At 29.4% G+C, this 16404-nt stretch overlaps 3 protein-coding genes across 3 annotated transcripts in view; 2 read left to right on the top strand and 1 right to left on the bottom strand.

Moving 5' to 3' along the window:
• LOC118186745 (uncharacterized) overlaps positions 1-5967 on the top strand; it is a 28161-nt gene extending 22194 nt beyond the window's left edge. The window contains exon 2 of the mRNA XM_085820103.1: positions 4501-5967. Within this exon, the coding sequence (XP_085676229.1) occupies positions 4501-5636 (1136 nt within the window). The 3' untranslated portion in view covers positions 5637-5967. The remainder of the gene's footprint in view (positions 1-4500) is intronic.
• The window catches only part of Cap-D2 (CAP-D2 condensin subunit), a 209003-nt gene that overhangs the window by 184413 nt on the left and 8186 nt on the right, over positions 1-16404 (bottom strand). The gene's annotated exons all lie outside the window — the stretch shown is intronic.
• Positions 6122-16205, top strand: LOC146996157 (uncharacterized). The gene has a single exon (XM_085820104.1). The coding sequence runs from the start codon at positions 7739-7741 to the stop codon at positions 8774-8776; it is 1038 nt and encodes a 345-aa protein (XP_085676230.1). The 5' UTR covers positions 6122-7738; the 3' UTR covers positions 8777-16205.

The raw sequence follows: 16404 nt of genomic DNA, 5'->3' as shown, positions 1-16404 counted from the left end.
TTAATATATTTAATATATATTTAATATAACTTATAATCTATTTAATTTATATTTAACATAATTTTTAACATAATATAACTTAATACATATTTAACATATAAATTGTATAAAATATTTACCACAAATAGGATTGTCATGATAGGACCTTATAAAGATTTACTGCTTTCATTTTTTCTGGAAAGAATTTAGCCGAAATAACTGTTAGTAAAAATAATTTTAAATTATTAGTTTTGTTTGCTATTTCTTGTGATTATACTCTTGGAGAATATTTCTCACATTTATCTAGATATATTTATCAGAGCTTTTTTTAAATTTAGTTGATCCCAGAGAGTTGCATCTATTCGGAGCATCTAGTGGTCCATAATTTTTTTTTTTTTTTTTTTTTTTTTTTTTTAACTGTGAAGTGTTCATTACTTTCTGAAAAATGTTTTACCAATATGTTCTGGTACAAGTCCAACTAAAAAGTATATAAACATTCTCCAGCAAATTAAAATATAATATTGCTTGCAAACACATTCACTAGCATGATTTACTATATTTTACCAACACATCTATAGATATATTGATGATGTCATTGCATTTAATAACTACAACAAAATAGAAGTAGCTAATATCTACCCTACATGCTTAAAACTAAATAAAACAAATACAGAACAGCATAATGTAGTCTACCTTGATTTACATATTATTGATTACAATTTTATAAAAGTTTACGACAAAAGAAGAGAATTTAATTTTTCCACACTAAAATTAACTAACTGGAATTCAAATATTTCCAAAAGAGTCATACTTAACACAATTTATTCACAGCTACTCAGAATAAAAAGAATCTGCAATACTGCAATACACTTACAAGAAGAAATTCTATACTTCGTAACTATTTTGAAAAGTAACCTAATTCCTCATAAAATAATTAAAAATACCTTATAATGATATTTTATGCCTAAAGTCCAAAGGACAGTATAAGGTGGATGGCTGATTCAGAGAATCTAATGTAAAAATGTACAGATAATTCTTGTTTATACATTATCTTTCCTCCAAAATTTTGGCACATTACTTTTAATACTATTGTTTAAATAGTTTTAAATTTCTATAATGGCCAATTTTACTACTTTTATTAACAAATCGGGCCTTTTCGTTTTTCATAGTAGCTTGATCGCCCGCTAGCTTGAAGAATTACAACTTTTTATTAACAAAATGACTGTTTTTTCCTTTTACTCTTGCTTTTGTGGCCAAGTTTAGTAGTTTTAGCTGAATTAGCCATTTTCACTTTCAGTAACAATTTTTTCTTCCAACTACATGACTGACGCCATTTTGAAATCTTTTCACGTTTTTCCGAGCTTTCCGACCCCCTTCGAAAATTAGAGATGAGTTACAGCTAACGGACAGTCTTTTCGTATTGGTTGATGCCCAAAGGACATCGCTCCCCCCTACTTACGCCACACAACTGAAGTACACAGAAGAGAATTACAACCCCTTTTCAACATAGTTTTAAGAGGGAGAGCTCTGCATCACCACAGGTCAGTTTTTTCTGTTTCTTTCGTTACAACTTTTTTCTTGGTCTTAGCAAGACCCATTATGTTAGTTTTCATCTTAATTTTCTTTTAAATTTAATTACAGATTTCTAAAATCTATAAAATTATAAATCTTTAAGCTTGCAGGCCCAGCCCGTATGTTTTTGTATATTTAGGACTAATAGCAGACCGCTATTTATTTTTATTTTTATTTTTGTCTTGCTTTTAGATGTAATCGGAATAGTTTTTACATATTTTAACACCTTAATGTGTCATTTTGTGCCTACACATCGGGAAATTGGAACAGAGAATTGAGACTAATAAATTTTCCTAGGTATTTTACTGTATTTTTTGCCTTTACTAGTTTCCAACGCTGAGTATTTTACTGTGTTTTTTTTCCTTTCTCGTGTAGCATATTTCTCACCCTTCAATGACATTGTTTCTTAAAACGTGTTGAACGTTTTGGAGCCACAGCTCCTGGTAACTTTTAGGTGAGCTTACTACAATTTCTAATTAGATATATGTGTTATATCAAGAGTAGAGTCAATTAGAAATGAAAAATATTTCACAGCTTTAATCTGACATGAATATTTCCAACCTATTTCTTTTTGCTGCTGTTGTTGTTGTCCAATATTAGTATAAATTCATTGCAGATGGATGACAAAAGGTAACTCGTATTACCTCTTTCAACTGATCTGAATTGTTATTTATGCAAAGCTAAAAACTTACCAAGTTGTGCCAAATATTCTAGAGCTGCTATGTAATTTCTACTATGGGAAGCTGAAATGAATTCCTTACTTGCACAAAATGGAAGGAAAATTTTAGCCCAAAACTTTATTGTTGCTACAACCTGTAACTGTTTCTCCACTACTTTTTTTTTTTTTTTTTCGTTCTAAATATTTCTTTTCAGTGATAGTGTTTATACACCCCTCAACTAAATTTCTGCTAAAATTTGGCAGAATACATATGCTCAGTGGAACTTTCATGTTCTTGCGCTCTTATCTTTGCATTTTTCGAGTTTGAGTATCCGTCCGTGAAGTTTGTTCCTTTCAGCGAAAATATCTTCTTCTTTATACTGCTTTATATTACTTTTAATTATTTTTGCTTTCATTGTTATTCTTTTGTACTGTTTTTTGTTAAATTCCATTATTTCTATTTATTCTTGTTTTTATAGTACTTTGATAATCACCAGCTTTAGAAAATGCTCTTCCATATTTAGAAAGGTGAACCATTAAAATCTCATGCATATAGAGTGGTGTGGAGTGTACTGTGCTTACATGTTTTATGCTATCGCACACTATGAATTCCCACTTCCACTGTCACGCACAGCATTATTTACGTACAGTGGATATTTATAACTGTACATGTGAAGAAGAAAAGAAACCTTTAGATTTTACTAAGAGGAAATCTTTATATATATATATATATATATATATGACAAATTTTTTTTCTGTGATCAAATGCTTTGACTGGGCCTGGACATTTATTTTGTTTGTCTACGCTATAGTACAGCTCTGGAACCACCTTGCAAAAGATCTAGGACTGTTCATCATAGCATGCATTGATAATTATAGCCAACTGAAATGAGATGCATTTACTGTAACTACTGTAAATTTTGTATATTTTGAGTTAGATTACATCTAAATTCACATCGTATTTTATTTACTGCCTCTAGATGATGCACCTCGGTAGACTCTGATAATGTGTTTCTTGCCATTTCTGGCTAAAGTCTTTTCCTAAATGGACCTTTATGTAATTTTGCAAAAGCCCTGTAGGATAAACGATGACACAAGTCAAGGTTTCCCTGTAGAAGGTGATACATGCAAAAAAATTATGATCTGTGATGCCATCATTCTCTTCTCCTTCGCAATGCAGTTTATCCATAATGCAAGATGTAGCCACCATCATGTTGAACTCTCTACAACAAATTATTGTTGTAACTAGAAGTGTGTGTTCCCCCCTTATGAACTTAACATACACAATTGCTTTTGACTGAATTGATATACAAACTCATTTGCTATCAAGGATTAGCTAAATGACTTAACATTTGATGGGGATAGGGCATTCAAGCCCAGGATTCATTAACTGAACCTGTTAGTCATGGATTTACTATGGGAAAAAAACTTGCATGCCATTTCAGAAAAGTTAAACTGTGTGTGTTAAAACAATGCTATATATAAATCTATCTGAAGTTATGGCTTTCAGAAATGAAAAATGCAAATTTTATTTTATTAATTGACCAACTGGAGTGGAAAATGTAGAACTGCCCCCCCTTTTTTTAACTCATTCTATGTATATATCCGTTAATTATTTTCTAACATATTTGTTTTTAAATTATTAGAACTGTCTTTCCCTTTTTTAACTCATTCTGTATATTTCTGTCTCACTTATTTTCTAACATAATAATTTCTAAATTATTATTTTAATATTTATATTCAAAATTTATGTATATATTATTTATGTATTTTGATTTTGTATTAAACTAGAACAATTATATTGATTATAATTAATATTCTAAATTTTGGTTCGATGATATCAGTTGTATTTGGCACATTGAGATGTATTTAGAAGGCGCATTGAATTATTTGGCACATTGAAATGTATTAAAATGTATTTAGAATCTTTTACTTTATTTTCCAAAATATTTTCCTTTCTTATTTTCTGTGATAATTTATAAATCATTTTACTAAATTTTAGATTATTAAAATATGTAGTAGATCTAATAGTTAATCTATAAGTTAATAGATGCTATATAAAATCAAAGTTGTGGGTTTTGATTTAGAGTCAGAAATTTAATTATTAATAAGTTTTATGTAAAATGGTGTTTTTCCTTTCAGTACTTCAATGAAAGTTTTCAGCTTTTTTGAGTCATATCATGTATACATTCAAAAATGCCACATAGGGACTAGTCCCGTTAATATGAAGGTTATCAAAAAAACAGATAATAAATATAAATTTACATAACATTCAGCCTTTTTCTTTTCAGGTGGTAAAAAAGGTTCTCCAAAATCAGCCGGTAAAAAACGCAAAAAGGGTGAGAATGAAATCATGTCCAAATCAAAATTAAGAAAACTGCTGAGAAATACGGGTCAAGAATATGTAACAAAAAAGGGTAAAGTTGTTAAGGCAAAAATATTTGATGATAAAGATTGTGGTTGTTCAAAACGCTGCATGACCAAGATAACTACAGAACAGAGACAAAAGTGCTTTGATAAATTCTGGAAAATGGGTGATTTTGGGAAACAGAATGCATACCTTAGTGGCTTAGTTACTCGTGAAGCAGTTAAACAACATAGGCCTCGACTGAACTGCACCAACAGAGGACCTAAAGGAGTTACATATCAGTACCGTATTAATGTCGGTCGTGTGAGTAAACAAGTGTGCAAAAAGTATTTTTTGCAAACATTTCTTGTATCTGATGGAAGATTATCAAGAGCGTTAAGAAAGGAGGAAAATGAAAAAGAACCAGGTGAGGATTTAAGGGGGAAGAAACCTCCAGCAAATAAAACAAGTGAAGAGCAACTGAACAGAGTACGTGATCATATAAACAAGTTTCCTCGTTTCGACAGCCATTATAACCATAATCCTAAAGGAAAATACCTGAAACCAGATTTAAATGTTAAAAAAATGTATTCAATGTATGCAGAACAGAGTATATTTAATAATGTTCCATTTGTGAAAGAAAATATATACAGAAGTGTTTTTAATGAAGAATTTAACTTAACTTTCTTGTCGCCTCGAAGAGATCCTCCTTCTCACCTGGCTAGATCTGATGGTGCTAGGTCTCAAAATAGTACTCCTCGTAAAAAAAATTGTAAACTTCCTATGCCTATGGGACTTGATGGAATTAGACCTCCTCAACCACCGCCACCACATCCCCCACCTCACCCAAAATTTCCAATGGCTCCACAGCTGTTTTGTCCAACAGATAATGCAAAATGTGGTTATAATCATCTGAGTGCACCACCACCACCACCACCACCTAGCTTACCCCAAGAAAAAACTGCTGTTTATAATCCAACTTGTCAGCCAGTTTTAACAAGTACTGCTCCTTTTTTCACTCAAGACCAGGGTGCTCACAATTTTCCCAACCATCAGACACCTAGTTTTTTCAATTTATAATTAATGAGAAAATATCTCTTTTGTGTAATTGAAGATTTCAGTGTGAATAAAGCTTAATGTAAATTTACAGCTTTATAAATTAGTGATGGAAGTGGCTTTCAGATTGCCTGAAATTGAACAATATGGAATGAATGCATCGCTGTATATCCATGTAGTAAGAAGGGCTTGTATTTAAATTTTTTTCTTGTGTCAGTGACTAACCAATATATATTCTCATCATTAGAAGAAACTAGGCAGGAATGCATTAGTTATGAAGTACAAAAAAATTTTAAATCAAGAGTTTATGTATTGAGCTTTTAATAATGTAATATAATTCTCATATTTCACAGTACATTTTTGCTTTATTGTTTCCTTTTTTATGTATAGTTATATACAAAATATTTGATGTAATAACAGTTTTCACCATCAATAATGATTGATTAGCTGCTAGCAGCAAACTGTGTGTATGTGGATATAATAATTTTTTTAAATATCTTTAAAAAAATTTTATACTTTATTCTGCTATAAAAGAAGTGAAAATGTGTGTTGATTGGAATCAGTCAGTTTTTAATATTATTGTATTTAAGGATACTTTAAATTCTTATACATGTAAAAATAATAATAATAATAATAATACGATTGTAGCAAATACTATTACTGAAGGAATTAATGAACAAAGAATGGGCAGTTATTTTTCATTAAAGCATTTGTAATTTACTTGGTCAAAATAGTTGGCTTTCAGGGATAGGAATGGTATTCGTTAAAAATAAAAATACATTTTTTTTAAATTGCAAGTTTACGTAGATTTTTTAGGATTCGTAATATGTTTGGCAGCTATGCTTTTAAGATAAAAAAATGGAGTAAAATAAATACAAATAAAAATTATGCACCAAAAGTTTAGTGCACATTAAGAAACAAATAATTTCTACTTCTATGTACTCGACATTTTAAATGAATAAATATGATGAATGTTATGATTTATTCTGATAGTTTACAGCATAAAATTGTCAAGTAATTATCAGGATAACTTCGTAAATTTATGTTGTATGGCCTGTTGTTCTACAGAAAAGGATTATAAGGCAATCTGCATTTTTATGTTTGGGCTTTTTGCTGTATTTTACTCAAATACAGTAGACTGTAATGCCTCCCAAAAATATAGTAGTATTCAGAATATGGCTATAATAGAGTGAACTGAAAAATAAATAAATAAAATAAGAACCGTAGAACTCCCTATTTGGAAATCAAATTATGGAATGTTTCTTCTCATATTCTTCATCAAAGATTTAAATGAAGTATTTACAATTCCATCTTCAAATTTGAAAAGTTAAAAAAAGAATAATATAAAAGAAGAGAAATACCAAAATTAATATAATTATTTATTATATTGTATTGAAAGAAAATGTTCAAAAACAAAATCCTGGGCTTGTGAAGTGAAATTATAAATGGAGAACCGTTTCATTTAAAAAGTAGTAGGAAAGAAACGTACAAAGTGCAACTGGGTGGTATAGCAGCACTGATAATTTTTCTCTTGAAAATTATGATCAAAATATACAGGTAAAAAAGGCTGTGTACCAATAAATCTAGAATGATGTGAAATCATAAATGGAGAACTGTTTCATTTAAAAAATAGTAGGAAAGAAATGTACAAAGTGCAAATGGGTGGTATAGCGGCACTAATTTTTCTCTTGAAAATTATGATTAAAATATACAGGTAAAAAAGGCCATGTACCAATAAATCTAGAAATGATGTATATATAGCCCAGAAGGTTATACTACTTAGAATTCTCTCTAATTTGTAGAAGTGCAGAATATACAGGGGAACTTGAGAATTAAAATGTTTTCTGTTTTCCAGCTTTATTAGTAGTTCTGTATTAATTTGAAATTTAAATAAATGTTGCAGGACAGGGTTAAGAAATTGGAAAACCTTTTTTATCCTTTGTGTATTATAGAACTAAAGGTTAATTCTTTATTCTTAATAATTAATATAGGGAAGGGGACTGGTCCCTAACACATTGTAGGTATTTTCACATTTAGAAAACATGTACAAATTAACGTAACTTTCAGCCCTTTTTCTTACAGGTAAAAAAGGGAAACCGACTGGTAAAAAACGTGTGAGAAATGAAATGAACCACAAAACAAAATTACGAAAATTTAAAAGGAACACAGGCCAGGAGTATGTCACAAAAAAGGGGAAAGTGGTTAAAGCTAAAGTATTTGAAGATAAAGATTGTGGTTGTTCAAAACGATGTATGACCAAGATAACAGCTGAGGAGAGACAGAAGTGCTTTGACAAATTTTGGAAAATGGGTGATTTCTCAAAACAGAATGCTTACCTCAGCGGTTTAGTCACACGAGAAGCAGTCAAACAGCACCGACCACGCCAGAACTGCAAAAACCGTGGACCTAAAGGGGTTACATATCAATATCGTATTAATGTTGGAAGAATTAGCCGACAAGTATGTAAAGTTTACTTTTTGGATACATTTGTTGTATCTAATGGACGATTAGCTAGAGCTCTGAGGAAAGAAGAAAATGAGAGAGAACCAGGTGAAGATTTGCGTGGGAAGAAGACTCCCGCAAATAAAACAAGTGAAGAGAACTTGAATCGAGTTCGAGAACATATTAACAAATTTCCTCGTTTTGATAGTCACTATGCGCATAATCCAAAAGGCAAATATCTGAAACCAGATCTTAATGTTAAAAAGATGTACGGAATGTATCTTGAAGAATGTCAGTTTAAAAATGTTTCCTTTGTTAAAGAGAATATTTACAGAACTGTTTTTAATGAGGAATTTAATCTCACATTTTTATCCCCTCGTAAAGATCCATGCCATCAAATGCGATCTGAAGGTCCAAAATCTCAAAATCGGCCTCCAAAGAAAAAAAATTGCCAGAAAGCACTTACACATTTAGAACCTGAAAATGCAATGTTACCTATGCGACCTCCACAAAAATTTAACATACCTCCTCAAATATTTTGCCCAACTGAAAATGCAAAATGCTCATATAATCCTCCTATTAATGCAACAGGCCATCATCAAGATAAAGAACCTGTTTATGGTCCAGCCTGTCAAGCAATTTTAGGAGGACCACCTTTTTATCATCAAGACCAGGGTCCTCCTGCCTTTCATAATCAAGCTCCTAGTTTCTTTAATTTATAGAGTGTTTGTGAATAATTACAAGTGGTTTTGAATAATATTTGTAAATAACAATCTGAAGTTTGAAGATTTGATTCTCACTTTAAGTTATAAATTTATAGTTTTATTTTATAGTTACTATTTTATATTGAGCTTGGGGAAGGAGGGAAGAAAAGCTTTGTGTCTTTTGTGCAATCTTTCTGTTTTGGTTTAGAGTCCTAATTTGTTATTAGATTGATGACTTTTTTTATTTAATTTAATTTTTAAAACATGTTAATTAATTTATTTTTAAGTTGAAAGATACTGAATGCCCGGTGTATGATTTATTTCTTGAATTACTTGCATAAATATTTAAAAATGAAAAAAAAAAATGACATTCTTTAGGTGATCTTTCTTAAATATCATTTAAAATATTTTTTGTATAGATGCAACAAATATTCCTTCGTGTTCCAGTTGCTTTTAATTCTTTTTGTGAAGATATTTATGATATGAAGTACCTTGCTTTTATACAAAAAGTAATCTGATTTTTATAAACATGATAATTATGAGCTACTTAATTTTACATTTTGTCTGTTATTTTTTAGTCGAGATTTTGAATATGTTATAATTTAATATTTGTTTGTGCGTCTAATTCAAATTTTTAATCTTATTACTTAGTAATTTTATTATTTAATGATTTAAATTTTATTGGCCCAATCCCCCCTCCTTGAGCAGCTGAAATTAAAAACACGTGGTGTAAGGAAATATAGTGTATGTTGAGTATTGATGTAACATTTGTTTATTGATTGATTATCTTAGATTTTAGAACATCATATTACAAATTTACTTCTATAAATACATGGTCATTAATTACTGCAGTGCATCAGCATTTCATATGCTGGAAAATTTATAAAATATTATTACAGATTTTAAGTTTGTGGAATTTATATAAAAGTTGCTTTATAGTAAAAACCATGTGTCCTATTTTTAATAGCAGAAAACTTTTAATAGAAATTATATTCAGCTCTTATTCCATATATTTATGAACAAAACAACAGTGGTTTTAAACTGGTGGCCTGCCGGCTCATGAAGCAATTTTAGATGGCCTTCAAGTACATTTCAGTCATGTATTTATTGTAAATACAATGCTTATAGTTTTAGACTTGGGGATATGGACAGAACTTTTGTGCACAACTGCCATTGGAAAAAAAAAAAAAAGAGAGAGAGAGAGAGAGATTTTGCTTTATCACTGCATGGTTGTATGTCAGGTTACATGACTGGGATAAGGTAGAAGAACTTCCAACATTGATACAGCCAAGTAAATTTAATATGATGCCAACACTCGATGGCACTTCAGTATTCTGAGTTTTTTTAGTTTTTCCTTTTGAGTTGATATATATATATAATACCATTGGATTGGTATTATATGTGTATACAATACCAATCTAGTAGGAAACTTTAAGTTTCCTTCTGTAGTTAGTTACTTGGGTGTACAGCTTAGCTGCATTGTTCATATAGGTGGAGACAGTATAACTTGTGGTTTACAAAACCTGTTCCTCTCCACTTGTTTTTAGATCTACGTTATATGAGTACTTATCATTTAGAATAGTGGATAATTTTTGAAGTATTGCTTTCATTTTGAAAATTATTCTTGTTTAGTTAAAGTTGGAAAAAAATTATAATAATGTTTAAGAAATTAAAATGCAAGCCATATCTTTAATAAAAGATAACAGAAAAGTAAATGAAGATGGGCCTTGAGTTTCAAGATGAATGAGAAATTATATACTTTTGTGATGTTATGTGCGATAAAATTGTATGCTTAATGTAATAAGGGAATATCAATTCCAGTAGTATACATCATCATTAAGAAGTTAAGAAAATCATTAAGAAAAATTTGGAATGTTGGAAGGCAGATTGAGAGTAGGAAAGCTGCAGTTTCTTAATCTGCTTCCAATGGCAACATTTCTGTGTACTATAATAAATTTAGTGAAGCAAGAATTCTCTTAAAATGTTGCTCTTGCATACATCATTGCAAAACAATTTACTGATAGAAAGTTATTTAGTGGCTAATTTAACAAATTAGAATTATTTGAAATAAATGTTAATCGGAAAATTTTATTTTTAGCTGCTAGTACTTTCGAATTACAGAGTGTAATTAATACAAATGTTTTGCAAGTATCAGAGTTTAGATTTCAGATAGGAAATAAATATAAATTTGAATTTTCCCCCTTATTTTATTATTGTGATTGTTTATGTTCTGATAAATATTTTATATGCAAAATTTAGTAAACATTTTTTTTATTTTATTAAAAATTTTATATTTCCCTAAAAGCAAGATCTGGTTCATCAGTTGTTTTCAGATTATGCATTTGGCCCGCATATTATTTGAATTTGAGACCACTGAGCTACATTATGTTTGATTACGTGCGAGAACGGCGCGCAATGAACTGGAAGTTGATCTGTCAGCACTATCGTTATCTTCAGGGCAGATGTTTTTATTTTATTCAGCTTATAATTCCTTACCAAATGTAGTATTTCATCTCGATGTACTCCGTCTTTGATATGATTTAAATCAAATTCCTCGTCATTATAAATATCACGAATACAAATCAAATAGTTTTCTGGTTGCAATTTTCTAATTTCGGCTATGCGTAATGTATGCTTTATGCATGCGCGAGTTGAAAGAAATGTTTAATAAAGTAAACAAATAAATATTGAGCTTCTTTTTTTGTAAATTTTGATACCCTTTAGATCATAATTGCTCATTATTTTATAAATCACGGTTTCATATTTTTAATTTTATGATTTCTGCATGCCATCTTACCAGATTTAAACTGATGATCTATAATCCAGAAAAATCGATAATCCGGAATCGCCGAAGTCCTGACGAGTCCGAATTAAAGACTTTTGACTGTAGTATATATATATATAGCCAAAGGAATGCCCTTTTCATGAGTTGCTAATCTGCACTAAACATTTTATTACATAATCAGAATTATCAATTTTGTACAGAAAATCATAAGCATGTAATAATGAAATATATTAATTAATATTTTAGGTAAAATGTTTTAAAATTTTGTCCATCTCATGCTATTGGATTACATAAAAAGTGTTATTTTTTTGTTTGATACTGATATATATGTATATTTATTTTGAGATAATTGGAAGATATTTGATAGCTAAACTGCTAAAAGAATTAATCACTGAAGAATATCTTATGATATGCAACATATGGATGATTATATTATCTCATTTCTTTCTAAAATACTGGTATACCATAATAATAATATTTTTATTATCAGAAATATTTATGAATTTTTGTTCAGATCCAGAATATGTTGTATTATATAAGAATTAATTGTACTCTTTTATTTCATAATTTTTAAAGGTGGGTGTGTGATTGTAAAGTGTGGTGAAGGATAAGTGCAAACGTTAAAATAATCATTCACTGAAGACTAACTTTTAAACAAAACCCCAAAATAAAACTATATATTGAAACCAGTAAATTTATGACATAGCTTACTTAGTTATTCTTAAAAAAAAAAAAAAAAAATGTAAATCAGCATATTTATGAATCAGATTTTTTTAGGGGGACTGTTCAAATGAATAGCCTTAAATTTTATTTAATTTAATTTTTGTTGGATGTTAATCATACTGATTCATTAAATTTCTAACATTTTAATGTCTTCCCATTTCAATTTAACTTTTATATATATAGAAGCTATTAAAATACCATACTGTGTGAGGACCATTGTATTTTAGTAGAATGTTATAATTTCAGTTTGGTAACTTAAAAATGAATAATACTAAATAATTTTATTAATATTTTGCATATTTTAATATCTGGTATAAAGATCTGCAATTATTCATGATTAAAAAAAGATGATAATAAATTTTTATTGTATACAAGTTTACCTTTTTTTTTTTCCCCCATAATTTCTGTATGTAGCTTACTTATATCCTATTTATTTGACAAAAGGGCCATAATACTATTAAAATGTGAATCTAGTCTTTTGTTAGGTTGCAGATACATATATATATATTTAATAGCCGGGTGCATTATTTAATAGCCATTAGCCTTGTGCCCACTACAATGGCAGAAAGTGGTGGCCATTTCATTATGGAAGCACCTAATAAATGGCCATTGTTACCTCTTATAAAGGGATGAACAGGTAACACCATGTCTTCACTGGGATTTGAGCACGGACCCATCGCTACGGCAATCAGGGTCACTATATTGGCTGGGCAACAGTTGCAGATATTGGTCTCAGAAAAACATAAATGATGCAAAAATAAAGTAATATTTCATATGTACAAAAGAAAATTAAACTGGAGGAGGGGGAGGCCAACTCATAAATTTACAATGTAATGTCAATATATTATACAATTAAAGGTTAAAAAGAGCAAATTATGCATCATAATAGGAGTTCTGATCATAAAGGCAAGGCCATCTTAATACCCTTAAGAACTATGGGTCTGCAGGTTACGTAGTGTTCTGGGATCTTACATATGCCAACTTTTGTAAAGATAACAACAAATTTTCAAAAATATGGATCTCTGTACTCACAAGCCTGTGGACAATGCTTTTATATTAAGATGGCATTGCATAAATTAAAAGGGCTGTAAAAATGAATCATCAAATAACAGAATATGTTATTTAAATCACAGAATGTTCAATCATGACCTGTCTAAAAAGTTTGGATTTATGAAAAGTTTCAAATATTTTGCTAGTTTCCCCCCCCAAAGAAATTATTTTGCTTGCATTTATACAAATTATATCTATAATGAATCAAAATATTAATTGTGATTATATTACTCAGAAATTTGTTTTAAATATATATTAAAATGCAGGACCAGTTCTATGCTGTTCTTGCTTATATGGGATCTGATAATGTATATATATTTAAGTGTATGTGTGTTCCTATGTTTATTTATGTACATAATCATGCATTTCGTGTGTAAAAAATGTGTTATCAGTAACATGCATTTTTGATTGAAAAATGCTGTTGTCCAAGTTTTTACTAGTAGCTGGCTATTGTGTAGAAAACATGTTAGAGGTTAAGAAACGGTTTTCACATTTGTGTGTTCTTCAATGTGTGGAAAGCAAAATATAGTTTGTGATGAAATAATGTAAGTATCTTTAGAAAAACTTGTTTCTGATTTGCTTGATATATGTGGTGCCATAATATATGTATTTTATTTTATGGGCTGGTCCTGTTCTACTTTAAGTTACTGTATCAGAATACTAATTCGTAATCATTGTATGCCATGACCAAGTGCCAGATAGTGAGATAAAATAGAATTCCTGAAATGTATCAATATATGTGTAGCTAGATCTAAAAGTTTCTTGTCTGATATATTTCTGAAAGAAATAGAGAAAATTCTAATAGTTTGTTTTCTAATATCATATCATTGTACCTAAAAAGAATGTCATATCATTTAATGAGCAACTATGTGCTTTTGAAAAAGTTACCTGATGGGTAAATATTCCATGACTACTTCTCTCAAAATGTTCCATAACTGCTTTATTCATGTCATCATCAGCATTAAATCTCACCATGAAGGAGACATTATAATTTGGAGAACAGATAATAATCCATTGGAGTTAAATCAGGAACGTAAGGGGGAGATAATCAAACTCTTTAAACCCACATTATTGTTTTTCAATTGCTGAAAATGTTGGGGTATTCATCTTGAAAAACTTTGTTCATGGAAAGACGTTCATGTAGAATGCATAAAACAGTTTTAGATAGGCCTAATCTTCTTGTTATTACCTTAACTTCTAATCTCCGGTCACTTAAATAATAAATGATTGGGCACAACTAATATTTTTTTATGTTAGTGCCTCCCAGTGGTCCAACTTCACCAGAATTATATTTTTTGGGTTCTCAGCTCATGCGAAATTGTTTTACCCATTATTTCACTGTATAATAGGAAGGAAAGGAATCAGCATACAAATTATTCAAGTATTTCTTTAGGATTAAGGCATTCTGCAATAAAAAATGTAATTGCAGAACAGTACTCAGTTTTAAACATATTAGAACAAACTAATTAATTACGTTTATTCAGTAAATGGTCAGAAAAGAATGCATATGATTTCTGTATCAACACTTTCAAATTTATTCATTTAGTATTGCTGTAATGCATCTGGAAGAGATAGTTGCGCAAGAAACTTTTAGATCAACTTACATTTTATAACATGTTAAATGTTACACTGCTCCCTGAAGACTGTCCTTAGACTAAGCAAAATAGGCTTGGCATTTAACATGTTAATGGATTTAATTTTAAATTAATTAATTTTAATGAATAGTGATATTTGAATATAATCAGCACTTAAAAATATGAGTTAGTAGTAACTAGTTTCTCAGAAATAATATGCTGAACAAATGAACAGATGGTTACTACCATTTTGAGAAGCTATGTTCTGCTGTTTAAATTGCATTTCTTAAGTTATTATTGTTTTGTTAGCAAGTTATGTAAATTAGAAGTAACTGCAGATGTTTCATATTTAATTGATTTACTTATTTCATTCCTGAACTTTAAATTTTTTTATCACTGCTTATGGATAAATAAGTCATTAAATTTTGATTATTTTTTAAGTTACACAAAATTTAATGTTTTAACCATGACGGTGTGATTAGATTGCTCTGTATTTTTTTAAAGAAATTTTATAATATATTTTCTGATAGCATGCAGTTGTTATGCATTTTACATATATGTAGGCTGATCGAAAAGTTTTGAAACTGATTCTCTTTATGTCAACAATATGCAGCTGGGCATTTTTTGTAGCAAAAAACTACTTTTCTAAGAAGAGCCATTTTTTTCCTTCCTCATGTCTCCACACAAATGTTTTTAAAGATATTTACATAGTAGTCACTGTTTACCATCTACCTATCCATGGATGTCTAATACAAACATTTATAAACCTGCTAGAATGTGCTTAGTTGATCTTTTGCTTGTCACTTACTACCTTGAAGTTCTAATAGTTATAGAGATATTATATTCACTCTTTATAATTTTACTGTTACCAAATGCAGAAATCCATGGAAGTCTAGCTGCAAATGTAGTATAACCTTCACAATATGCACTATAGACTAGTGACGTCTGATTATCAAGAAATGTGAAACAGAGGCAGCCTCAAAATTTTTCACTCGGCCCTTATATTTAATTAAGCTAGACTATTACAGATTTTTTATCATTTATTTTATCAATTTTATAAATGTTGATTCCCATAAAGTCGTACTAAAAGACATCCATTTTCCTCTGCCTTCAGTTTAAAAGGCTAATTCTATTGATTATTTAATCATGCATTGCTTTTTATTAAGCCATCTGGGTTTCATAAAGGTTGTATATTTGCTGAAATTTGTTCAGAAGTCCTGTGATTCTAGAAATTTATGAATGCTTTGTTGTATTATTATAGAATTTGTAACTTATATTCCAAATTAAAATATCCTTCTTTCTTAAGTAGCAAAAATTTTGTACTAAATAAATTTTGAAAATCAATTTATATATACTACATTGATAAATTACTGCTTAGGATACAATCATATTTCAGCATTCCAAAATATTCTCTAAAATGTAAATTGTTTTGTCCATTTTATGAATTTTTATTTTTATGCATAATTTAATATGAAGATATATTCACTTTCATTTTAATGTAAATTTTAAAAAAT

This window comes from Stegodyphus dumicola, chromosome 7, assembly GCF_044657685.1.
Source record: "Stegodyphus dumicola isolate Sdum_Otavi_A_Nest chromosome 7, ASM4465768v1".
NCBI lineage: Eukaryota > Metazoa > Arthropoda > Arachnida > Araneae > Eresidae > Stegodyphus > Stegodyphus dumicola.
Note: the sequence above shows the minus strand (reverse complement) of the source record. Positions and strands in the feature narration are given on the sequence as shown.

Bases quoted from the DNA above. Each gene is read 5' to 3' on its own strand.
- LOC146996157 (XM_085820104.1), top strand. From the start codon at position 7,739: ATGAACCACAAAACAAAATTACGAAAATTTAAAAGGAACACAGGCCAG.